Source organism: Ochotona princeps, chromosome 15 (genome assembly GCF_030435755.1).
Source record: "Ochotona princeps isolate mOchPri1 chromosome 15, mOchPri1.hap1, whole genome shotgun sequence".
Taxonomy (NCBI): domain Eukaryota; kingdom Metazoa; phylum Chordata; class Mammalia; order Lagomorpha; family Ochotonidae; genus Ochotona; species Ochotona princeps.
In genome coordinates, this window is record NC_080846.1 from 27,716,863 (window position 1) to 27,744,361 (window position 27,499).

The window sequence follows — 27,499 nt, forward strand, 5'->3', positions numbered from 1 at the left end:
CCGTTAGGCTTATATTATCCTTAGAGACAACTGAAAACAACAACTGATACATGGAAAAAATCAACTGCCACATAGAGAAAAATACTTAGCAATTTCAGTGTTAAGATTCCAAGAGAGTTCTCTTTTCTTCAATATGAACTAAATTGAATCTGACTGGTTGTATATTAATTTCAACATGTTGCATTTTTTCAAATGTAAATACTCTAAATTGTGATATCTTCTAAAGGAGACAAATGATCCTTTTAAATAGAGAGCTCAAAAGAAATCAATAAATAATGCCTTAAGTACACAGGGTGCTTCAATGAGGGGTACTTGAAAAAGTTCATGGAAAACAGAATCCAAAGGTAAGTTTATTTTGTTGCCAGAAATTTGAAGTTCAGTGTGTGAATGGATAAGCATGGATCTCCAAAGCTTTTGCAATGAAATATTTTAATTCCACTTTGCACAAACTTTTAAAATTACTCACATATATAGAAGAGAGAGAATTTGAAATTTCTTACAGGAGATGGAGCAAAAATTAGCTCAAACATTGGTGCGTTCTTGTAGATGAATGCATTTTAGAATGAACTTTCTTACGAAGAAGCCATTAGCTTTACTTATGAAGAATGATGCACATTATACATGTACATTAAGAGCATATCAATATACCTGAGTCTGAACTAGGGTTTGATGTGCCTTAGGCTGTGATGTCTCCAGGCATCCTGGAAGATAAAGCGGAGAGAGGATATGGTTTTAATGTCTCTTTTAAATAAGTCTGTTTAGTTTATATTGTCATTGATGTAAATTGGCATGCAATAAACTGTATGGTTTGATGAATATTGACATCTGAATAATATAGCCATGAAACCAATTTCTCATATCAGTGAGACTATGTTATTCTTAAATAGATGCAAAATTATATGTTAGTTTGACATTGAATTTTAAATTTAGTCAAGTGCATCTTAAACGTACCAGCATTCTTCAATACCCAGAGTTAAATCTTCCTTATGAGGACTATACACAAGATTGATTTTGTATAAGGAATCTTCAAAAAGTTCAGGGAAATGGAAACCCGAAGTTAATATGCATTTCATTAGATATTTTCTAGATTCATTGTGTATATTTTACCCAATTTGTTGAAGTATGATTAATGTACAAGGAGCTGTATATTTTCTATACTCGTGGTACTGTGCTGGAATTTTGAACCTTTTGTTGCTGCTGACCACAACTGAGTGCCTGTTAACAGAACCTTATTCACTCCTTTCCCTCTTCTCTTCCTATTTGTCATTAACCACCATTACATTTTTAACATGTATGAGATTACCATTTTTAGATTCCGGTAGAAGTGAGATCATGTGGTATTTGTCTTTCTGTTACACAATAGAATAACTCTCTATATAATGTTAGCTTACTGTACATTTCTGTATAAATGAAGAAAAAGATACTTGGAATACAGACTTTGGGCATTTTCACCCTAAAGAAATATTAAAGGTTTGAGGAAATAGATATATTTATCAAGGCTGACACTGCATGATGCTTATATATACTGAAATATCACATGGTTCTGTATAGCTATGTGGAATTTTTATATGCCTATTCCAATGTTGCAGACAAAAATAATTAAAGCAAATTGCTTTTAAGAAAGGATTCTACATGTAATATGTACAATTCTGTGTTTGAACATTGATATAAACAGACATGAAACCATCGCCATCAGCTATGCTATAAGCTTATTTATCATCTCTATTTCCTCTCAAGAAAGGATGAAAGAGGGAAGTAGGGTTGTAGAACTGTGAAAAATATGAAATCTATTTTCTTGGCCCCAGCACCTTGGGCTAGTGGCTGAAGTCCTCACCTTGAGTGCTCCGGGTTCCCATATGGGCGATGGTTCTCATCCCGGCAGCTCCACTTCCCATCCAGCTCCCTGCTTGTGGCCTGGGAAAGCAGTCGAGGACGGCCCAAGGACTTGGGACCCTGCACCCGTGTGGGAGACCCGGAAGAGGTTCCTGGTTCCCGGCTTCAGATCGGCGTACATCGGCCCTTTGCAGTCACTTGGGGAATGAATCATCAGATGGAAGATCTTCCTCTCTCTCTTCTCTGTATATCTGACTTTGTAATAAAATGAATAAAATCTTAAAAAGAAAAAAAGAAAATAGATTTCTTTTTTTAAGATTTATTTTATTTTTATTTTATTGCAAAGTCAGATATACAGTGAGGAAGAGAGACAGAGAGGAAGAAGTTCTGTCCGATGATTCACTCCCCAAGTGACCAAAATGGCTGGAGCTGAGCCAATCAAAAGCCAGGAGCCAGGATCTTCTTTCGGGTCTCTCTTGTGGGTGCAGGGTCCCAAGGCTTTGGGCCCTCCTCAACTGCTTTCCCAGGCCACAAGCAGCTTCCATCTGATGATTCATTCCCCAAGTGACCACAAAGGGCCGATGTACGCTGATCTGAAGCCGGGAACCAGGAACCCCTTCCGGGTCTCCCACACGGGTGCAGGGTCCCAAGGCTTTGGGCCGTCCTCGACTGCTTTCCCAGGCCACAAGCAGGGAGCTGGAGGGGAAGTGGAGCTGCCGGGATTAGAACCGGTGCCCATATGGGATCCCGGGCGTCCAAGGCGAGGACTTTAGCTGCTAGGCCACGCTGCCGGGCCCGAAATTTATTTTCTTTATATTAATAAACATGCTTTGAAATTTTTAAAAATATTTCTTTCATCCTATTTATTTCTTTATAATGATTTTGTGTTGTAACAAACAATATAAGTGTGACTACTTAGCATATGCTGTAAGAATACAGACAATTTTGCAGACTATAGGTATTACATTGCACATTAGATCTTTGGGATTTATTTATAATTTTGTAAGTGGAATTTCACAACTATTGTCTACTACTTTGTCATTTTCCCCTATCCCCAACCTCTGGCACGTACCATTCTACTTTTCACTTCTATGAATATTCCAATTTTAGATTTCTCATACAAGTAATATGATGAAGTTATAAAAAGCGCACATATTTTTCCTTAATATGTATGACTTATTTCCTCAGTGTCAGGACTTCAAAGTTCACTCATTTTGTCACAAATAATGTGATCTCTCGTGTTAAGGCTGAGGAATACTCCGCTGTATGTGTGCATATGTACCACGTTTTCTTTTTTCATTCATTAGTTCATGGATTGGTGGATTGCCTCTATGCTTCCTTGTGTTTTTGTACTCTTATTGTTTCATGTTCTAAATTATTTAAATTTGGTGGCTCTTCAATTGTCATTATTGCAAATGTGATTGGAAGATATTTTAAATTATGGACAAATCTGGAGGAATCTGCAGGTCATTGCACAGCATTTCCACCATAAATTCAATTGACTGTTGCTGAGTAAAACAAAATGAATTTACTTTTTCATAAAAGAAATATTACAATTGTACTGACCAATCAAAACATCTACATTAAGTTCTTGGAGTTTTGCCAATATTTTATAAGGGCAATGCAATTCATATGCACAGATGTATAAGATAAGATTTCTTAAGCCTATGTACCAAATCTGTGTGTGTATATATGATGCAAATTTTAAAATGTTACTTGTAATATTTATTATCAATTGATATTAAATTAGCTTAGCAGATTTTTGAAGAAAAATAGCTAAGACCATGTAATAGCATTTGAATTATTGTTTAATAAATAACAAACTCTAGACCTTAATGTTTTAGGTTAGTAGAATGCTTGAAAAAAGACCTGGGCTTTTACAAGGCTTTTAGCCAACCTTGAAGTTTTTGCTTAATTTTGTTTGTGGATTGCTACTGATTTATTAATATAGTATGTCCAGTATTAAAATACTTTCTTATCACAAATGATATATTGTTGGCAACGCCCGCGTCGCCACATACCCCGAGCCGAGCGGAGGGACTAGGGTTACAAAAAAGACAACACACAAGACAACACAATACAACGCGCAGTACACAGAATGCCGAATGCGAAAAAATGATCCATCGATCTTTATTGAAACTCCAGGCTTTCTTTTATACTCTGCCTAGCTTCTCCCAGTGTTTATCCAGTCCTCAAGTGGCCACCCTAAATCCCTTGAGTTCCTCCCAGTGTCTATCCAATCCTCAAGTGGCCACCCTAAATCCCTCGAGTTCCTCCCAGTGTCTATCCAATCCTCTAGTGGCCACCCTAAATCCCTCGAGTTCCTCCCAGTGTTTATCCAATCCCTTCGCAAATAACTTGACAAATAGGGAGCAGGAACTTGCAGTTAAGCCAGTGGCTAGATGTATCAGGCCAAAATTGCCCATCCTGTTACCCTCTGAGAAACAAGCTAAGCTGTGGAGTTAATCCTTGGGAGACTGGGGCCTGCAACATATTATACATTTAGGTAGGTTATTCTTGGCACATTCAGTCTCTTGTGATAAAAACTTTTCTACTCATAATTATGCAAAAATACAGATTAGATTAAAAAGCAATGGTCACAATTATGTATGAAATGGAAAGTGACAATGGAATTGCTCTGAGCGTGGAGGTGTAGCCTTATTTTCAGTATTCTTATGCTTCATTTAGTCTTAGTGTAATTTGTAATCCTCGTGTTTTATGAATTACAGTGTAAACGTAGCTATTCTGTAGAAAATTTTTAAGAAATATTGAAAATGAACTTAGAGCTTAAATAATGCACCTGCATATTCTGTTTTTATGAGGATACAGACCATGTACTGGAAATCGAAAATGTTTGAATGTGATTAAGATATATGATTTTAATTTATTATAAATCCATATTTAATAATTAAGAAATTGATAGTACTGCCACAATTATACTGATGCAGAAGACTCATTCTGATAAATGAAAGAATATAATATTCTAATTAGATCATAGTGAGGATAAACATGTTGTAATATATTATTTTCAGATTATAATGATCACAATTGCTTTGCTACATTTGAGTCTCAGTAACTTTCTGGAATTTGCATTAAAATGATAGGAGAGGCTGGGTGTGACTCATTAATTGTGAAAAATATAGTAATATGAGAAGATTATAATAGGGAATATTGAGTGAGATGTATATAGGAATGTTGATTCATTGCATTTTTCTTTTGCAAATTTAAAACTTTACTGAAAGAAAATATAAATCAATAAAAATAAATTCACAAAGTCTATATGAAGGAATTCCATACACAAATTGTCCATCCCTTTATCATTAATATCTTTTTTTTTTTGCAAATAAAATGTTAAGAGTAACTTTGCATGTAAATAAGATGTTACCTGAGTGTGTAGCTGTGCCAGCACTGCTTTTCAGGAGAGCACCAGCAAAGGAGTGAAAGAATAGGAGTGATGGCTGTGTCAGAATAACTCACGTTATTGAGACATACACAAGAGCCCAGCTAGAAACATATGACTTGAGCTTCACCAGAACTCAGCCTAAAATAGAAAAATCAAAATCAGGCTCATGTCAGGAGCAAAGAAATTCAGGTAGCTGACCTCTTTGCTGCTAATCTCAAAAATAGTGCTTTTATCGTTTCTAGACACCAGGGCTTGAACAATGAAATACGGTTCCAATTTTCCAGTGAGATAACTATGACAATCTAACTTCTAAGAACTAACAATAAAGAAACCCAGAATTATGTAGTAATCTTAAGGAAGCTCTTGTGTTGATGTAGGTCAATATACTTCCTTTGCTTAACTGTTCGTAAAATCTAAGTTCGTTTTTTTTTTTTTGTATGTTTTGTGGATGTGTGTGTTTTAGAGTTAGTTTATGATACAGAAATAATTGGTTTTTACCTTAGGAATACCAGCTTGAATAAAAAATTTGTGATTTTTTTCCCCCAGCAAATTAATCAGGTTTGTCATTTTAAAGATATGGGTGTTAAGAGGTATCAGGATATAATGCTGAGGATTGGATTGGGAACAAGAATTTCAGATGGTCAGAGAGTCATTTTACCTTCCTGTCATTTGAAAATGGGGGCAGTGTAGTGATTTGTAAGTTCACACAATTTTTGTGATGTCTTTGAAACCTCTCTTAAAAATGTTAGTGTAATGGGTTCGGAAAATGAATGTGGCTTTAGAAAACTGCATTGATGTTATGTGTTATTCTCACAATTAGAACCCTAGTAATCCATCAGGACACCAAACTCAGATCAATTAACTATAGATTACAAAGCTAAGTTCAATAAACCCTGTGTTTGTTTTGGTTTGCTCAAATCAATTCTTGCCTATACTGGCAGTGTGGGCTATTCTATAAAGCAATACGCTGTAGATAATATTTTATTCATCTAACAAAAATTTCAACTTTTTTTAAGGATTTATTTTATTTTTTATTGCAAAGTCAGATATACAGAGAGGAGGAGAGACAGAGAGGAAGATCTTCCATCCGCTGATGTATTCTCCAAGCTGTTGCAATGACTAGAGCTGTGCCAGGAACCAGGAGCTTCCTCCGAGTCTCCAATGCAGGTGCAGGGTCCCAAGGCTTTGGGCTGTCCTCAGCTGCTTTCCCATGACCACAAGCAGGGCATTAGATGGGAAGTGGAGCTGCCAGAATTAAAACCGGTACCAATATGGGATCCTGATGCATTCAAGGCGAGAACTCTAGCCACTAGAAAGCCATGCTGGGCCCTTCAACATAATTAAAAACTGCTTTAGTTTAGGACTAAGGACCCAATTCATGGACCATATTGTCTTCTTTTGCTGTATGGTATTTTATAAAAGGTAGCTGTTAGTCACACTGTCATTTGAGAAAAGTTCATGGTATATGAACTATATAATCAGTATGTACAATGAGCTCATTAGAAGCTGAATCAATGTTTTTAACTGTTCAATGATATTCTACAATGATTCTCACCTTATTGAGTATGAAAACATTGAATGCTTCTCAGGGTTTGTCCCAAGGGTCGGTGACCTTTTTGATCCTGTCCAGTGGCTTCGGTGACATTTACATTGAAAGACTGGGAGGGAGTACAAGGAGAGCCTGCTTGAGTCTCTTGTGGTCTTAGGCCTCAAAATGGTTCTCCAACCTTGACTGGATTTCCTTCTACTCATCTTTCCCTCCTCCTCAGTCTGCAAGGAAGTGTTTTTTTTTTTTTTTTCTTTTCTGAAAACAGTTTTTAAAAGACAGAACACTAACTTTTCAGAGAGTTGGAGTTAGAAAGCTGTAGTTCTCTTTAGTGGGAAAAAGGGTTGCTATGCCCTATTGTTAGTGACCCAAGGAGTTTTTGACACTGGTGGATAATGGACCTGTAACAAAGACAAAAACAGTGCAGAAAGGGAATTAAGAGCTGTGGGGGGAACAGCTGAAGTCACCAAAACGACATGTCATGTGTCCTGTCTGTGCTCCAAGACACAAGCAGAAATCTCCGCATGCCTGTTGCCCAGGCACTGAGGGTTCAACTAACAGCGAAAGAGAGCACGGATTAGGATGAGCCAGTGGCAAACAGGCCTGGGCCACAGATTTTAGCCTGTGCTCATGAAGATAATTAATTGCTATTCTTTGTTAAAACAGGGAGTGTGCCCCTTGTAATATACTAATGTGTTAACATGGCATGAAGCAAGGCTAATAAATAATAAATCACATTTATATTGGTGTCTTTTGAGGCTGTGTTTTTTTATACAAGGATTCCATTTGATGGCATCTATTAGAAAAAAATAAAGCTGGGTAATTATCGGTTGATTATTGAGGTATACTTATTTAAAAATGACTAGCACAAATACATTTTCAAATCTGAAATTGAAACTGAAGAGCACGTAAATGATACTGCCTTGGCTTCCTAGCCTGAGGGAGGAATGCTTTTTGAGAACTTCAGCGTCTTCCAGGTACGTCACGTGTCAGAAAGTGGAAACCCGTAGTAGCTTTCCAACTAAACAGCTTGCTGTTACCAAGTAAGATATTTTTACAATGAAACGAAAACCAAGCTTGACTCATTGTTATTCATACACACTCACATATATTTCTAAATGTTTTTGTAAGTATTTTAAAGGTTTTGGATCACATTGCTTCACACTTTGCACTTTTTCCTATACTGATTTCTCAAGACCGTGAATGGAAATTTTCAGACATGACATTAAAAAATTATTTTTGAAAAACAAAGTCATTTTTATCAGAAACACACTATTTCAGAATTTGTGTTTTTATACCTAGAGATAAAAGATAAATTGGCATCCCCAGTGGGGAGGGGGGATCTTTCTCTCAGAGACTGTGTTAAGATTTGCATGTTGTCAAGGAATTTCTTCTTTTCATTAGGAATTACAAACCAAGCAGTTAATTTATAGGATTAAACACATATTAAAAAGAAAATTTACACTGAACCAGGAGGCTAAAAGTGTAGTATAAGGCTGCTCATTCTTCTACCTACAAATATTGTAAAGCAAATTAGCTCATTCATTCCCTGTTAAAGTAAGAGAAGTTTGGCCCCCGTGGCGTGGGCTAGCAGCTAAAGTCCTCGCCTTGAACGCCCCGGGATCCCATATGGGCGCCGGTTGTAATCCCGGCAGCTCCACTTCCCATCCAGCTCCCTGCTTGTGGCTTGGGAAAGCAGTCGAGGACGGCCCAAAGCCTTGGGACACTGCACCCGCGTGGGAGACCCGGAAGAGGTTCCAGGTTCCCGGCATCGGATCGGTACAGCACCGGCCTGTTGCGGCTCACTTGGGGAGTGAATCATCGAATGGAAGATCTTCCTCTCTGTCTCTCCTCCTCTGTATATCTGGCTGTAATAAAATGAATAAATCTTTTAAAGAAAATAAAATAGAGAAGTTTGTAGGCAGAATATTACACCTTGCTAAAAATTGACAGTGAATTCCATAAAACCAAACAAAATTATAACTCTGGTAGCATATGTCGCAGTGACAAAATATTCTTTTAGGTATCTTTATTCTTAAGAAATATTTTCTGTAGCAGGTTATAGTACTACTTTTTGTCCATTTCACCAAATCTAATAAAGTGTTATTTTTCTGTAATACATGAATCGTTCAACATCTGATATTAACCAATTTTTTTGTCAGGTGGAAATGAATTTGCTTTGCATTACCTTTAACAGGGACACAACCAAAGCTGAGGATTCAGAGGGCAACTAAATAATAATTCATCAATCTCTAATTATTAATCATCTTTAAGCAGACAGATATATGTTTGAAAAGACATTGGGACACAACTCATTTTTAAGTATGGAGAAACTGTTTCAGTCCATAGCACTTTATGGGTTTTGTTCCCCTTATCAAGGTTACTGTAAGTTGTTCAGGTATTACAAAGATGTCAGAAATGAAAGAAGTGAGTTTAAGTAGTCAAATGACAAAAGCATGAAAGAGTTTCCTATGGAGACAAAATAATAATTTAAAAAAGCAGTCATATGATTTCAAGTCTCAAGATTTTGCCCGAAATGTGCCTGCATCAAGTTGTAACAATAAAGATTCCAGTAGCATTTTCTATATATCATCAAACACTTTGCATATATGAATTCACTGTGTAATAGGTTTTCCTGAGAATAGAAAACTTGTCTTCTGTTTATTTTTCAAGAGTTGCAAGAGTATACCTTTAGCTAGATTACTAATCAGTCTACCATTCAAGCAGCTTTTCCTGACCATATATCTGAAAAGATTTTTGGTAGAATATTTTTTGGCACTGAGCTGAAAAACCTTGCTGGATCTACCATTCACTAGTTTCAGTAAGCCCTTTTTGCAAATTCTAAAGCTTTTGCTTTTTTACCTCTTCCTGGGTCTGATGAAATAACATTCTAGTGATTACACTCTTATTTTACCAATTTGTGTCATTTTTCTTTAAACTATGTGGGAATGCATTTTTCCTTTGGAACCTACTTTAGAAACACCTGTGTCCAATTAATTCTTTTAATCGTATTTTATTTTCTTCAGATTTTATATATGATCATTCATGCTGCTCTTATTATTAATGATATAGTAGCTCAACAAGTTTACATAATCCAGTTTGATTTATTGCTCCACTTTTTTTTTCTGTTTCATTCATTCTTTTTATTTCAGCCAGAGGAACGAAGGACCTAAAATGAGCTATTCACTGTGCTCATTTTTATGAAATAAACCTCCTGGTAATATTAGGATTGCTATAAGTATGTTACATAGTTATGTTTCATCTATAGTGTGATGATTTCCATTAGAAGATACATGTGGGTGTGTACATAACTTTATGCGGACCAGTCATGCTCCTGTGAAAGTTACTTTATGGGAGTACCTAAGAAACTAAGAAGCATATCTCAATTAGACTTTCCATATTTATAGATATGAATGCATTTGGAAAACAAAATTGGACACAATAAAGAATTGGTTAAGTCAGGAAATAATAAGGACAGTTAGATGTCTCTTTTTTGGTATGTCTTTATATAATGTATGCCTTTTTTAAAAAAAGAGTTATTTTTTATTTTATTACAAAGTCAGATATACAGAGAGGAGGAGAGACAGAGAGGAAAATCTTCCATCTGCTGATTCATTCCCCAAGTGAGCTGCAGCGGCCAGTGCTGTGCCGATCCGAAGCTAGGAGCCAGGAGCCTCTTCCAGGTCTCCCACACGGGTGCAGGGTCCCAAGGCTTTGGGCCGTCCTCGACTGCTTTCCCAGGTCACAAGCAGGGAGCTGGATGGGAAGTGGAGCTGCCGGTATTAGAACCGGCACCCATATGGGACCTCAGGGTGTTCAAGGCGAGGACTTTAGCCGCTAGGCCACACCGCCAGGCCCTAATGTATGTCTTAAACATTGTCTCTAAAGGTTGCTTGCATTGACCTAGGTACAATGTCCATTTCCTTTCTTTTAGATTATGAATATCTTTGTGCTTAGATAAGTGTTACTTTTGAATCCTGCATGTTTCTCTGAACTTTATAGCTTTTCTTAGAAGATGGGTGTACATTGTAAAGTAGTAGATTTCTGCTTTTTGATTGTAGTGTTGGTGTAATTATGAATTATTTTGTTGCAAATATTTTCTAAGTTGTCTAATTAAAAACAAGTTTAGGTCAGTTGTTTCTTGAGAGCAAAATTTCACATTAATTACATTCTGCTCTCAATTTATCACTTAACTGGTGTAGTTTGAAGTATTGTCACATGATTTGTTATTGGCGATAAGCATCAGAAGTTTAAGAAGCGCTCAACAAAGTTTGTTGCTCTATTTTTTTTTAAGAAGAATTTGTCTTTTGAAATAGAGGAGACACACGAAAGCCAGGACTGGGCTGGGGTGAAGCCAGGAGGTTCATCTGAGTATCTTAAATAGATAGCACAACCCAAAGACCTGGGCCATTTTGCACTGTTTTTCTCAGATCACCAGCAGGAAGCTGGATCATAAGTGGAGCAGTTGAGACTTGAACTGGTACTCCTATTGGATTCCTACCCAAATAACTTCAAAACTCCTGTTCTTAGGCTCTGTTTTTAACAACAAGGAACATTTCTTGAGATCTTTACTTCTTTTAAGACCTGAAAGGTCACAGCTCCTACCAAATTCTTTATTCGCATATTTTGGGCCCTAATTGAGCAACTGCAAGGATTACTCTATATTGAGTTGTTCTGCTGCTTATTATTTAACATATATGAAACAAATATTATTTTCTTCTTGTTGGGGGGGATGGCATAGTGATTCTAGTAGGTATCCGGAACACATAGGTGTATTCGAATCTGTTATCCCTCCAAGATTCAGTAAACTGTTTTTCTGCATTTATTAATTTTTATAGTTAAAATGTTGCTTTATAAATCCTAGAATGATGTTCAGTCTTCTTTTGTACCCATTTTATGGGTTGGATTTCTGGCTCTCTTGCTGCTGAAAAGTTGTGTGGCCTTGTTTCTTTATTTTCAACACATGTGAATTTTTGTGAGTTTATGTCATCAGACAGTCTTGAGAATTAAAGAAACTTGGTGTTTAGGTTTCCAAAATTGTTTTCCAGTGGAGAATAGTATGCATCTCATATTAAAAAAATACAGATAGCAAAGAAATGGTCTTCCCATCATGCTTATGAGTATAGATATTGAATTTATGGATGACTCTGGGATGTTCTTAATATTTGTACACTTTACAAATGAATTACTACCTCTGATTTTTCATTGCAAATACTAAAGTTATCATCTACTAATGCTAAATGCTTTTATAAATATTATGCCTTATGGTGAGGTATAATTATATATAAATATTTTAAATTGATTATTTTTGGGGGATTGAAGTACTTTATATGTTCCAGGGTTTTTACTATCATTTATTTAATCTTTCAAATTGATGTTTGTACTGATTTCCATTTTCTTTGGAAAGACAGCAACTTCTATTATCTAGCGAGTAAAAGCTTTATCAGATGAAGGTATTGATATCAAAAGACAAAAAAAAGTGCAACTTGAGAAAATCCATGCACCAAATTAAAAATTTTCTTATAAACTTAAGGTCATTTTAATGGTTGTTTACTCCACAAATTATCAAAATGTATTAGCCACTTAATAAAATTGATAACTCCTAATGGTTGATTAACCCATTCCTGGAATTGTTTCAGACCTGAATGATTTCAGAAAATTTTTATTAGAATATAAATAAAAAATGGAGACATCTTGAATGCACAAAATAAATGCTTGCATATAAAAAAGGAAAATTTCATTTTATTGCAACATCAGCTTGTCAAAAATTAAGCATAATGGCAGAGGAAAATAGTCTTACTGTCAAAGTGAAAATAGGATTATTAAAAAGATGAAAAAGGCATTATCTCAGTGACTTGAAGTCTACAGGCAGGATCCTGAAAAGGCACTCCAAAAGAGCAGGAATGAGTTCTTGTTAACTTGCAAAGGAGAGGATGTGGTCTGTCTTCATTAGGATGTCTGCTTTGTCAGGCTGGGGATTAACCATGAGTTTTCAGGAGTTAATCTAAAATGTACCATATATGAAATTATAAGTAATAAAAGTCAGGACAAAAACAAAATTATGAAATATGAGTCAACAGATCATTTATGCAATGTTATAAGTTTCTGTGTGAGCATTAGGAACTACTTTACTGAACTTAAGAAGTGATGTTGAGATAAATAGTAATAAATGAAACCCTATTGTACAAGTGTTTGAAGAAAAGAAGAGGAAAAAGTGTCAAGAATTCCTCAAAAATAAAGTGAAATTAAATGGAATGCATGTTTTAAAGGGATTATATGACAGAACTGGCATATGGAGGATAGTCATAGGTATTGGGGGAGCTGTAAAATCAGAATGAGCTATGTGTAATTAGTGTTTTTTAAGATTTATTTTATTTTTATTGGAAAGTCAGATATACAGTTGATTCACTGCCCAAGTGGCCACAACAGCCAGAGCTTCACCAGTCTGGGCTTTCCATGCTGTTGCAGGGTCCCAAGTCCTTGGCCATCCTCAACAGCTTTCCCAGGCCAGAAGCAGTGAGCTGGACGTGAAGCAGGTCCACCAGGATTAGAACTGGCACTCATGGGATCCTAGTGCATGCAAGGCGAGGACTTTAGCCATTATGCTATTACACTCAGCCCGAGCTATGTAATTAGACAACTTGTTCACAATTAGTATCATGATTGAAATTATTTGAAGCATAGTCAACAGTAGTTCAATAACAAGTAGGTTTTAATCATTACTGAAGCCACAAACAGCTCATTAATGGAAATGCCTGCTATATCTCTGCTGTTGTATCCTTGCATTAGTGAGTCACTTCAGAATGTTCAAAATTTGGTTGAATATAATGCATTGCATTTTGTGCTACATCTTAGAATTTTCCTTAGCTTACCACATCTTGAGTAATATGAGACATGACACACTCAGCTTGAATTTTAAAAAGAAAACATAAGGTAGCTGAGAATGTCACTGAGGAGACACAATTTAACCCACTTTGTGTTAGTCATGTTTGAGAGTGTAACAGCTCATAAAAATATGTACAAGGGTTATTTGGGATTATGAGAATCATTAAAATCCGGAATATTCCTTTGGAAATGTTATTGCCATTTTCATTTGTTCGTTGATTAAAGTATCTTAGAAAATTTGTGATTTGGCAGTGGATGACATGTAGCTGATAGTTGGCAAAAATGCCATCTGGAGCCCATGATTGCAATGGCTCCTTCTAAGACTCACGTGAAATTTCAGAATAATGTTGCATTGATGCAGTTATGCCTGAAATCTTGTGTTCATGTTCCTCTTTCTGCTAAAAGTTATGTGAACAAATATAAAAGTAAATTTTGAGTATTTTTTTCCTTTTGACTGATGTTGATTATTTTTTTTTTATTTTTTATTGTTAATTATTTTGCATTATGTGACAGTTTCATAGGCTCTGGGAATCCCCCCCTCCTTCCCTCTCCCCTCCCCCCGGTGGATTCCTCCACCTTGATGCAGTATTACAGTTCAAATTCAATCAAGATTCTTTCATTGCAAACATATACCAAGCATAGAGTCCAGCTACTTATTGTCCAGATGGGTTGAACAGTTTCTTGGGGAGACCTTTTCTGGTCTGAAGTTTGAGCTGGCAGAATATCATCACAGTCAATTAAGAGTCCCAATATAACATCAACAGCAATTTGCAATGTTATGGAATTGACATGGTTTTGAGTAACCAGTGTATTAAAAAGAAAAAAAAAAAAAAAAAAGGAAAACAAGTCCTAGCCACCACCTATGATTAGCTCATTGACATTTCAATTTTAGTTCATATACAGGACCGGCTGCTCTATACCTTAAAATGGCATAAGGCACCATTCAGCTGTTTCGTGTCCATTTCATCTTAGTATTTAGCCAGTTGTTGTATTGAAGTAAAATTTTGCTGATCTTGGCAGATTTTAGGATAATCCAGACTGGCTTGTAACTCTAACAAGATATATGTCAACATTTTAGGTGCAGAACATTTTTTTTTTTTGGGGGGGGGGGTGTGCAGGAAAATCCTCAACACCATGGTGAGGAGTAACTAATCTTTGTGACCCACCCAGCGAGGCATGAGCCAATCCATGCCAGCTCTTTCCTGTCAGATTTCAAGTTCTACTTTCTGTTGTTTATTTATTTTAGGTTTGTTTGTTTTTTTTTTTTTAGTTTGTATGATTGTTTGTTTGCTGTGAGGGGTTTTCGAAGTGATCCCGATGGTCATTGCAAGGGAGGGGGTGTCCAGAGGTGGAGCCAGGCTCGGACCAGAGAAAGCTCTCCTCCCTGGTCCCGAAGGACGTTTATTGTTCTTCTGTTTCTGCAGACCACTCAGGGCTTCTGGTTGTCTTTCCGATGACGTTGGTTTCTGCACGGTAGTGTTTGGACTTCTTCCATCCCCTGTGGAAGCTCCGGTTGGGGGTGGGTGACCTCAGAGTACTCGGCCTCCGAGGGCATCCAATTCCCTGTGGCCTCCTTGGCAGTTGGGATATAGTCCTTGTTGCTCGTATTAATAGTTTGTGGTGAAGGTCTGGGAGTCTTCATGATTGGGATCCAAGCTTCCTCCTTACCACCTGATCCACTCTGGAGTGCTCCCCTGCTCCACGCACATGACCTCCTGTTAAGAGGTTGTCAGGATCGCACCCGATTCCCCCCTCATGATGTTGATTATTTTAAGAATGATTCTTCAATGTCTGTTATATATGTATTTACACTGGATAATTTTTGCTTTTAAAAATGTATTTATTTTGCAAGTTAGAATTCAAGAAAGAGAGGGAAAGGCAGAGATCTTCCATCCACTGGTTCATCTCACAGATGGCTACGGTGGTCAGCACTGGACCAGGCCGAGGCTAGGAGCCTGACTTTTCTTCAGGTTTCCTGTGTAGTTGGCAGGGGCCCAAGCACCTCAGCCAAGCTCCACTGCTTTTCCCAGGCTATTTGGGACTGGATGGAAAGCAGAACAGCCCGAAAATATGCAGGTGTCAGTATGGGATGCCTGTGTAAGCCATTGCTTTATCAGCTATGCCATAGAACCTGCTCCTAATCCAATCCCACATATATTTTTTATGTAAATGGACTGTTTTGACAAGATATACATGAAAGTGTCCATTAACATTTTGGGTGTTGATTTTTAACCCAGTAAGTTCCAAAATTTCAATTCTGTAACTATTGTAATTAAAGTGATATGGATTAAAAAAAAATTAAAAAAGTGATATGGATTCAGTAAAACAGGTTGAAAATAATAGTTTATATACCCTTCACTGTCATTAAGAATGAAAATGTAGTTCATCCTATGAATAATACAGTGACAGTGTAGCATTGTTTACACATGTGAAAGCCATCCTATAACTGGGACACTGGATAAATATATCTTTTCATACATTATACAGTATTCAAATAAGTGACTTCAAAACTTTTGCATCAGTTATTTTTGGGAGCAAAACACTTTCAAGAAAGCATCACATTTTTGACAGTGTATTTTGGGTTTCACTAGAGTGGTTTGTTTTTATATTGTTCTCACCCTCTACAGATAATATGGCTACACCTGTCAAATCTGGTTATCATTATGGACACTGGTATGTTTGGGAGTAACATGTTCTTCCTGGTATGGCTTCTTATTGTATTGTTTTAGATATGCTAAGCAGATGCCTCTCTTAATGTACAACAGATAAAATACTTCATCACTCCTTCAATACATGTATTCAACAGGCTCATCTGCTCTCAATGAGTGTTGACAAGGTAATAGTGTCTAACAACTATTGAGGGAAAGTAGAAAAACACAGGTCTCAAATTGTCAACAGATAGCAGCATGTAGGAGTTTGACAGCAGTGTGATATACAGTGTAATGCTATGCAGATGCATGGTACCAGTATCCTGTTTATAAGACAGTTATTTTACTTTTTTTTCCTGATTTATAAGTTTCATGATACAGTGCTATAGGCTCAGGGGTTTTCTTTCCTACCATCTTTGCTCTCACTACCCCCATTGCTGCCCCACTGTTTTCCCGTTATTACAATAGTATAGTCCTTCAACGAAGCGACAAGTCCATTATTCTGTTATTTAAGCATATCATGACATTGTAGATATAGCCAATGGTAGAAAGCCCAGCATATTATTAAGAAATGTTTTCAAACATAATATGCATTCATTGAAATGAAATGACAACCTAGATCTGGAAAATTTCACGGATGCCTTTCTAAATTATGTATCAGTTGCGTTATACAATCCTGTTTTTCAGCTGAGGATTCAGTAAAAGTCATTTGTGTAGTAAAGTGTATGTTGTACTCACATTGAAATTTCAAAAGATTCAGGTGCTCTAAGCATTCACCTATTATTATCAAAGTAATATAAATCTAAAGCATAGTCTCTATTTAGAATTACAAGTGGTATATGTATATATGCATATTACTCAGTGTAAGTTTTTATAAGTATCCTGTATATTGAATCATCAGAAATTACCTCAAGACTGGACTTTGAAAGGTTAATTTTAAGATACTTTGCTCTATGTAAATAGCACATATTTTCATTAGCCTTTTAATTTCATCAATCAGATGATTTAGCTATTTGTAAAGTATTAGGTAGATGTAATACAATTTTTAACAAGTAGATTTAGCCAACTATGACTTGATAAAGATTAAAATCTTTTAGAAAATTCACGATGGCAATATAAAAATCTCAAAATACCTTCAAGAGGAAAGTTGTAGTCTAAGTAAATTCTACTTTTCACAAATGTAACTGTGTTACATGCTTGTAAGAGATGATAATTGCAAGATTATAGTGTTAAAATTCATAGATAAAATAACTATTCAAGATAAAACCAAATGAATAAATTCCCCAATGTATTTCATTTTTTAAAAAGATTTATTTTATTTTTATTGCAATGTCAGATATACAGAGAGGAGGAGAGACAGTCAGGAAGATCTTCCATCCAGTGATTCACTCCCCAAGTGAGCTGCAATGGCCGGTGCTGTGCTGATCTGAAGCCAGGAGCGAGGAACTTCCTCCAGGTCTCCAATGCAGGTGCAGGGTCCCAAGGCTTTGGGCTGTCCTTGACTGCTTTCCCAGGCCACAAGCAGGGAGCTGGATGGGAAGTGGAGCTGCTGGAATTAGAACCAGTGCCCATATGGTATCTTGGTGCGTTCAAGGTGAAGACTTTAGCCACTAGGCCACGGCACCGGGCCTGTATTTAATTTTCTTCTAATCCTTGATAAAATCCCAACACTTTAATCTCTGTCATGATTGGAATAACTCTTCCTCAGGAGTTACAAATTCACACAGGCAATGCTTGGTCTGCTTGTATTCCTCATACTGGTTTCCTGTAAAGAAGGTATTTAGTGAGATGTTAAGTAATGATTCATATAGCATTTTGTTTAACTTTGGGAATTATCTAAGCCTTTATCACATAGTAGTATATATTTTCAGAGGTAAAATATAAGTATATATATATAAATTCTCTTTATAATAGCTGAATTAATGTTGAATTAACATAGTCAAAGACATTGAAAACCTTTTTTCCCTCTGTTTTTCACTCTTGCAGTAATTCAGTTCTGCACCCAGCACAGGGTGTTGGCATGTTGAACACATATCTGTCTTGTGTGTAATGAAGGGAGTTGTTTGGCAGCAGAATTGTGCCTTAGTTGTATTTTGCAGCCTGTAATACAGTAGCACCCATATGTGAAGCAGTCAGTCTGTGGAATTAGATTGCATTGTTTGAATAACTTTATTTAGAAATCTTTAATGATTAGATCCCAAACTTGAGAAGAGTACCTTTATTTGTATATAAAAGATATTAATTAAAACTAAAATAAGACATTGCTTTACACAAATAATTGAATATATGTGTAAAATTAACTCTGTTTCTATCTGCGTAATCATATAGGTCTATTTATGTTTTCATCTATGTTTAATTTATATATTTTGGGCAATTACATAGTAAATCCGTCATCACTGTTGGTCAGCACAGAATTCAAACAATATTTTTGATCACAAAAATAAAATTATGAGGCTGTAATTTTTCAGATAACTCGAAATAAATAATGGGAAAGCCAACTGAACAGAGGAGCAATTGCGAAGACAAATATTTATCCAGAATTGTCTCCCAAATGTAGCTGGTCTGGCAGAGTTGCCCCCTCTTCAGTGTCCAGTTATGGTAGGAAGAACTTTTCATGGTTTTGCCTTTTTCTACCACTCCGTGTTCAACATTATAATTTACCATGTTGCATTCCTTGCCTTTTGCTAGTCCGTACTAATGCACTGAGTAAACCACACTGTTTCAAGTCTTCATGACTTTTCCACTTGCTCCTTTCGATCCAAAGCATCCCTTTCTGCAATTCACTTCTAGGAAGCTTGAACTGTCTTTCAGGATTCAACAAATGCTGTCACCATAGAAGCTTTCCCTGCCCTCCCTCAGACAGCACCTGCTTGTGTGTGTAGTTGTGCTGCACCCAGAACCGACTTCCGTTTTTTCACGTGGCAGGTCATATTTTGATATTTGTTTCGTATTTATCTTTCTGAGTCTTATAATTTAGGATCCATGTCTTTGTATCCTAGAAATAGGTAGGGCATCTGAGATGTGCTTAATAAATATTTTCATAGCTAATTCCCATGTTTGTAAATGAGGATGCCCATGTCTGGAAAGTTTGAGTAACTTGCTCAAGGTCATACAGATATTAAGTGGCAAATCTTTTTATTCCAATCTGCAGCTGTTTCATCAGCTTTGCAATGATGTGCCTGTCTCTTCTCCTGGAGTACCAAATGACCTATTTATGTTCAGATCCATCCTTGAAAATTACTCTGTCTTGGGAATTGATTTCTGCCTCGCCTCTGCCTAGGAACATCTTATTGTCACCTGGTTTAGTCTTGGGCTCATCTTGCTTGTCTCTGATTTCAATTCGGGATATTCTCTGTTTTCTTTCTTTTCTGGTGGAAAGACAGAAGGGCTTGTTTGGTCTTGCTCTTTGCCGGAATCAGCCTTCCCCTAGGAACCTGTTGGCATCCTTGTCCTCACTGCCTGTTTTTGCACCCATCATGAGTGTTTGGTGCAATCAGCATATTGTCTAAGTCCTCAGGCTTTCACACATTCAGGCAGACACCACCGTGAGACATCCAGGAGTGCCATTTCCTGGAAATATTTAATGTTTTGGAAAGAATTCTTAACTCCCTTCACATAACACTACTAAATGATAGCTAGCATGTGAAATACTTCCTGACAAAAGATGTTTAACACCCTCTGCAAAGACATAAGTTATTCTTTCATATGTTCAGTGTCACTGTTCTTACAAATTGGGTTAAATTGATCTTTTTTAGCATTTCCTACAAATAAACTTCTCTTAACTTCACTATTTCTGTCAGTAGTTTCCTTTCCCTAACATATCTAAAAGCCATGCAACTGTCTCAATGTATTTCCTCTCCATCATCCCACAACACTAAGGAATTGAATGTAGTTGATTTTTCATTCAAAATATCTCTCAGATCCGACTGTCCTTCAAGCAATACCTGGTTGTCATACATCGCCATCGCAACCCCTCTTAGAGCAATCATTTTCTTTTGTCTCTTGACTTTGCCACACATCACAGGCAGGTTAATTTCCCTCAGACCTAGTCTTAGGTTGTTAGGTCTAACACTGCCTGTTTGTGAAGACCACGCTTTTTAACCCTCTAATTGAGGATACCAACGGAGCAGCTTTTTGGCGTGTTCCCTATGCCCTGGAATTACCCTGATGGAGTCGCTCCTTCCATTTATCTGTGTAAGCTGTCACCCTTGAACCACCCACATTAATGCCACCTCCTCTGTGAAAGCTTTTGTGAACTAATTAATCATTTCATCCTCTGTGATTTATGGCATCCATCATATGATAATGAACTGCACTATTTTTTTTCATTGTACATATTCTCTTTTGCTTTCAAGTTCTTTAAAGACAGAAACCAGGTTATATTCACCTATTTATTCTGAAATGCAGCACATTATCTGGCAGAGATTAGGAGTTTATTATATGTATTCCAAAGGAATGAATAAATAGGCAGAATAATGGCAGCTTTCTTGTTTCCACTGTGTTCATCGTCAAGTGCATGCAGTTGCCCATGTTTGCTTTACATTTTTGAAATTCTTTGGCAGTTTTCTCTAAATCTGTTTTGCAAACAGTTGAAAATGAAGTAACATGTTTAACATGATTGTGATTGTTTAAATGTAGGTCTGTATGCAGCAAATCTCTTTAGTGTCTCTGTTAAGGTTGAGGTTTTATAACTGTTAACTTCAAGCTGTTTTCCAACAGCTGGTAAAGTTTTCCTTACTGCTGCTTCATTGTGGAGTTTTCTGAAAGTGATAGGTCACCTGCTGTGGCTACTGTAAAATGAAAGGTGGATGTTGAAGATTCATGGCAAACACATTGTTGCCTGAGTGGATACACATGTGTAGGCATGCATGCATGCGCAGGCACACAGACTGCAAAGTTCCTGCAAGGGCCAAATCAGATTCTATTTCTTTTTCATTAAGCTTTCTAATTCTATTTTACAATGTTGCGTTTTCTCAAAATCCTTTTAGTGCTTCTAGATTGTTCTCTAGTGTGTAAAAGAACGCATTTTTTTTCATTACCATGCTCAACTATTTTATCTCTTATTAACATTAGGGCTAGAACTTGCTTTGCTGTATTTTTAAATGTTCAGAATTGCTAGTAAACAGTATACGTCAATGTTTACTAACTTTTGCTGTTATGATTGAACTCAAACATGATAAAGGTCCCTACCAGGGAGAGGAGAGCTAAGATAAAGTTTTATTTTATAATGACATATACCTTTTTTAAATAGTACCTTCTCTCCTGGAAACTCTTCATAGTTCTGTTAAATTGGGTTTGCCTCTAGGTCGAACTTTATTTCTGAGCTTTGTGTGTTCTTTTGCTGGGTCTCTCTTCCTTCACCTTTGCTTTCTGTCATTAATTTTGTGCATATATGATGTTTCCCCTCTCAATTACAGAATATCATTCTTCCCAATAACGTAGAAGATGAATCTTAAGTGAATGAATTAAAGTATTACTCACTGAAATTTTGTGAGCTAGGTAAAGATTGTTTATGTGTTTTCCCATAGGAACATAAGAGAATACATCATATGTAATTTGTATTTATTTCAACAAGAAAGTTTCCCTTGTTAGTTTGTGTTTTTAAATTTTATACCATTTACATTACAGTATATTTTTTAAAAAAAAATCACATTTCTAGCAACCAAGATATGTTTACTAACTGTTAACACTGATCGATGCGTATTTATTTGTAAAAATTGAGATTGAAATAAAACACAATTTTAAGCCCCTTTTTACATGTAGTTTTAGACTTGGTGTTTGAGTGGTTTGCAGTGGAGCAGCCAATCACTGTTTGAGATGCTGAATCTTAGTTATTTTCACAGTGGAGTCAGATCTTCAACTGGTACTGTTTGTATTTAAGTGTTCATTGCCCAAGTTGAAGTAGAATTAGGCTTTATTTCTTGCATTGACCATATTATATAAAGCTTCAATATGCCTTTTAAAATACAATATGAGAATTTGATATTTGCCTAAATTACTTTTTATTTATTTTCAAAGATTATCAAGATTTTCCTTGTTTTCTAAATCTAGGTTATTTTGAGATCTTATTCTTGCTTTGTAGTGGAGTTAAGATGAAGAATATGGACACCAATTTCCTTAAAGTTTTGAATCCTAATATTTAACTCTTCTTTCCTGAATTCACTGTAAATTAAGAAATTCACCTGACAATGTAGTTTGTGTCACATTTGTTTCTTAATTATATCTAAGCTTGAACTTCTCGTCATTGATCATACAGGTGCTGGAGCAGCATTCCAGCAGTTTTTATTCATAGTTATACAGTCTTCTTTATGGGACATATACTATTATAAAACTCTTAGGACATTTAAAACTAAGAGAGAAAAGAGAAAGAAATATATACATATATATATATATATAGAGAGAGAGAGAGAGATAAAGGACAGAAGAAAGAGAAAGAAAAAGAAAAAAGAGAGAAAGAAAAAGACCGGAGTGGGGGTGTGGATACGGGCAGGAAGGAAGGAACAATGGGAAATTTCACTAACCTCCTAAATCTGTATTGCAATATAGGTGAAATTTGTCCTGTTTATATAAATAAATTTTGAACATTTTTAAATCTTAAAAAAGAGGCCTGAAGCAATCATGTATATGAACCATAGACAATAGCACAAGCCATGAGAAAACAAACCTTCAGGCTGACATTGTGGTGCAGTGGGTTAAGTTGTAGCTTATGATGCCAGAATATGTATGGGTTCCTGTCCTGTATGGGTTCCTGTCCTAGCTGTTCCACTTTCAATTCAGCTCCCTACTAGTGACCTGGGAAAAGCAAGGGAAGATAGCCCAGCTGCTTAAGCCTCTCCAGTCATGCGGGAAACCTTCAATAAGCTCCTGGCTCCTGGTTTTGCTCTTTCATTCTCTCTCTCTCTCTCTCTCTCTCTCTCTCTCTCTCTCTCTCTCTCTCTCTCTCTCTCTCTCTCTCTTTTTCTCTCTACTTATCTCTCTGAGTAAATATAGAATCAATAGGTACATCTTTAAAGAGATAAAAATATAAGCATCGGAGTAGATGGTTGTTTAATTGTGGTTATACAATTAATGGTACTTATGTATACTGAATTATTAAGCAAATGCCAGTGACCAGATATATCTTTTTAAGTCATGTGCATGTGTGCCAGCTAAGTATTCTTTTCTAAATCTGTGTCTTCTCTATTTCCATTTCTTTAAATCTAGAATTGGTGTACTCTCAGCTTGAAATTACGATTCTCAGAAATAACGTGTTGTTTATTTGCTGACTAAAACTAGGAAGCTGCAGGAATGAGTTCAGGATTAGGTAGAGCCATTTAAGTATTGGAGTCTTTAATCTCTGTAATGACACTCCTGAGGTCTCAACTATCTTGGGGCTTTTTAGCCCTAGTTATCTCTGGCAGCTACTTTTTCAGTCCCCAAGCCCGTTTCAGAAAAGGCAGGAGGCAGGGAAACCAAGCTGCCAGCATTTCTGTTAATGAAACATGGAGGGGGTGTGTATGTGTTGAAGTACATTTCCTCAGCACACAAGAAACACAGCTCCTTTTCTTTACAGTTGATTTCTCACAGTAACTACCAAGCTGTTATTAGAGAAAATACTAATATCTGTACCTGCAGTGACTAAAATTTTATTTTAGTTATTTTGGCTACTCCACAGTAATACATTATGAATGCTGATGAACCTTTGTGCATGACTCAGTTTCCATATCCATCACATCTATTTGGTGCCTGGTATGCTTTCTACTATGTGTGTGGTCTCATAAAATGATTTTAGAGATAATTTGGGAAGTAGGAAGGACAGAAAAACAGCAAAGAGTGAGCTACTAAAATGGTACTAGAAATCACTGACACAAATAACAACACAATGTTCTTGAAGTTATCTAAAATAGTTATTTGGGGTTGCTGTCATAGTCTTGATTCTGTAAAGGGTACAACTAAGCCATCCTCTTATTTCGATGTGTAATTGTGTTCCAAATTTGTTTCAACAATGTTAAGGTACAAAGGGCCTTGTTTTATTCTTTCAGGGGAATTATAGTCCATTGTTTTTCATTTCCGTAATGGCCAAATCAGCTGCTTTCATTTTAGAGTAATTTTAGGGCATTTTCTTTACTGGGATCTCTGTAGAGTTGGATGCCCCCAGGTCAGACTGGTGAGAATGTCAATTAAGCAGCACTCATTCTGCTCATGCTGTCACAACTACTCTGTGGGAACCGTGAATCACCTATAGTATTATCCCTTCTACTGTGTTGCAGGAAAAGCAAAGGTTCCTGACGGATGTTCTACATGAAGTGATGTTACTTGATGGTTTGGCCAGTTCTCATCCAGTGTCCCAAGAAGTGCTTCAGGCCACAGATATTGACAGGGTGTTTGACTGGATTGCGTATAAAAAGGTGGGAATAGAAAAACTCCCTGTGCTAAGTGATGCTTTATTATCAAGGTAGCCAAGCTATTCTGTGCTAGATATTCTGTTCTTTACTTCTTAGCAGAGAAAAAGGGACTGTAAGCTGGAACATGTAGAGTCACCAGGTTCATGTCATTTTCTGAATTAAGCTTTGTTTTATAAGTCAGTATAATGGAGATAAATATTTGCCAAATAATGCATATGAGTTTGGAAGTATTAATAAATATTTGGAGTCTTCATATGAAATTGCTGTACAAATGTTGTTATGTAAATGTCAGTTTTTATTGTTATTAATAAGAGAGCTGCCCTATAAAGTGATAAATTATTTTTCATGAATGCCCTTTAAATATTTATTTATTTTGGTTAGCTGATGTGACTAGACACATGCAGTAATGTGAAGTATTATTTAAGGAAGTATTATTTAAGGAAGATTGGAAAATGACTCATGTTTCCTTGATGGAAAATATAAAAATAAAGTTTTAATGACTAGGCTCAATAATAACAAGAATGTGAAGCAGCAATTAGACATAAAAAGTAAGTACAATATTAATTTTATTCCATTGTTACATGGATTGTGGCTCATCTTATACAACTATGCCTTAGTTCTATTGTAAACATGAGAATGTGCACCCTGTTTTACATTTTCTAGTTACTTAATAGTAGTTAAAATAATATTGAAATCTATTGATCTTTTTAATGTCAGCTTTCATCACTGGATCTTCTATATACATTTTATTGATTCAATAATGTTCAAAATGTTTCTGTGTTTAACACCAGAGGTCAACGTTTTGTCAGAGGTTGTTGATACAATAATTGGGATATTTGGATTTCCTTTCAGGTTCTGGGTTATGACTATCACAGGAGTTAGTCACTAGTAGGGGGTGCTATAGTATGCACTTGTAAGCATGTGGATTTTATTACTAGAAAAAATTTGTTTTCAATCACAAATTATTGCATTGGCTTGAAAGTGTAGAAACATGACAAATTTATATATGTGATTTTTTATATATGATATTTTTGTAAGATTTTCTTTCATTTGCATTTAGCACATTGAATTATAATAATTGTTTAAATATAATGTAGAAGCTGATTTACTAAGGTAGCTTGACATGCTTTAGAGACATGTCTATAGTTATTTCCTCTCTACTCCTAATTCTGGGAGACTATATCAGTTTTAATTTAACATGAATAAACTACTAAAAATGCTATCTTGATTAACTATATAAATGGCCTCTTACACATAAAGAGTATCTACTTTAGATATCATTGGTTTTGGAAATTTTCAGTTTATTAAAGACAGTGAAAAAAAACAAAACAAAGAATACAATTGCCTTGTTTTACTCTGCATTTTAGTGTAAAGCCTTGACAATACAACAGTATAGATGAAGAATTTCTTTCATGGGTAGGTTTTGAAATAATAATTCAATTGCATTTATATGGTGGCTTACTCGGATTATTTATTTCTTGTTGAATAAGTTTTGAAGTTTGTTTCTCTTTTTTTTCAATGATTTGGCCCATTTCATCTGATTTTTAAATTACTAGCATAAAGCTGTACATTAATATTCCCTTACTATCCCTTTAAGAACAAAGGAATCTAATAGTATACCTTTAATTTCAGAAATTGGTAGCTTATGTATGCGCCTCTTTTCCTGGTTTGTTATATAGAACTTTATCAAAGTTATTCATCTTTTCAAAAGAACATACTTAGTGTCATTGATCGTGTGTCTGGATTTCTGTTTCATAGATTACCTTTCTAATTGTGATTATGATCATTTTCATAATTTATTTCACAGTTTAAGTTCTCTTTTTTAATTTTCTAAAGGTATAATCTGAGATCATTTCTTGTGAATTTACTTCTACTGAAGTCCCATCACTTATGCTATAAGCTTCCATCCAAGTTTGCTATCTCTGCAATCCTCACATCTTTGACTACAGCAAGAATTCACCTTTATTCATTTTAAGATTCTTTGTAATTTCCCATTTGGTTTGTAAATCTATGAATGGACTACTCCATGTCTATTGTTTTTGCTTATAAATATTTGAAGGTTTTCCATAAAACTGTTACTAAATCTGTGCATTTCTATAGCTAGTGAATATGTTCTGGGTAACTTGAAACCTCTTCGATTTATCAAGGGTTATTGGATTTTGCAGAAATGTGCATGTGTTGGTAAGTGTACTGTTTGCACTTTAAAGGAGGTATATTGCAGTGGTGCTGGCTGCTATATTCCACAAATGCCAATCAGGTCAAGTTGGTTGATAGAGTCATTCAAGTTTTCTGTGTCCATATTGATTTTCTGTCTACTTGTTCATCATGCTTTCCTGATGAGACTTCATTATCTGTATTCACCCACATAGCAAAACATCAAACATCTAAATATGTAGAGAAAATTTGTAGTTCAGTTATGTTTTGGAATACCTGAAAAATTTTATTTTAATGTTGATTTGAAAAAAATTAAGATTAGAGCATTAGAGCTGAAATCTCGGGGACCTATTTTTGATAATCTCAGTGTTTCAATCTAGTTCTGTAGTTTGACATGGCTGAGATGTTTCCTGTGAGAAAGCAAATTTTTGAATAATACATAATAATCAATTTAAATTTGAAAATGAAATGGATAAATTGTGAAATTCTGAGATGAATGACAGTTGAATATAGTTGAGTGTATAGGCATAAACAACAACATCTTACATTTGTTGAATGCTTGTTCTTTGTTGGACACTATGCCATATGCCAAGAATTTTACATTTGTTGTTTAATTTTGACACTCATTTTATGGGGATTTTGTTTT

The 27,499-nt window shown here is 35.8% G+C and overlaps 1 protein-coding gene across 1 annotated transcript in view; it reads left to right on the forward strand.

The window, feature by feature from the left end:
* The window catches only part of TRHDE (thyrotropin releasing hormone degrading enzyme), a 360,129-nt gene that overhangs the window by 189,319 nt on the left and 143,311 nt on the right, over positions 1-27,499 (forward strand). Inside the window, exon 6 of the mRNA XM_058673432.1 lies at positions 24,565-24,702. Within this exon, the coding sequence (XP_058529415.1) occupies positions 24,565-24,702 (138 nt within the window). The remainder of the gene's footprint in view (positions 1-24,564; positions 24,703-27,499) is intronic.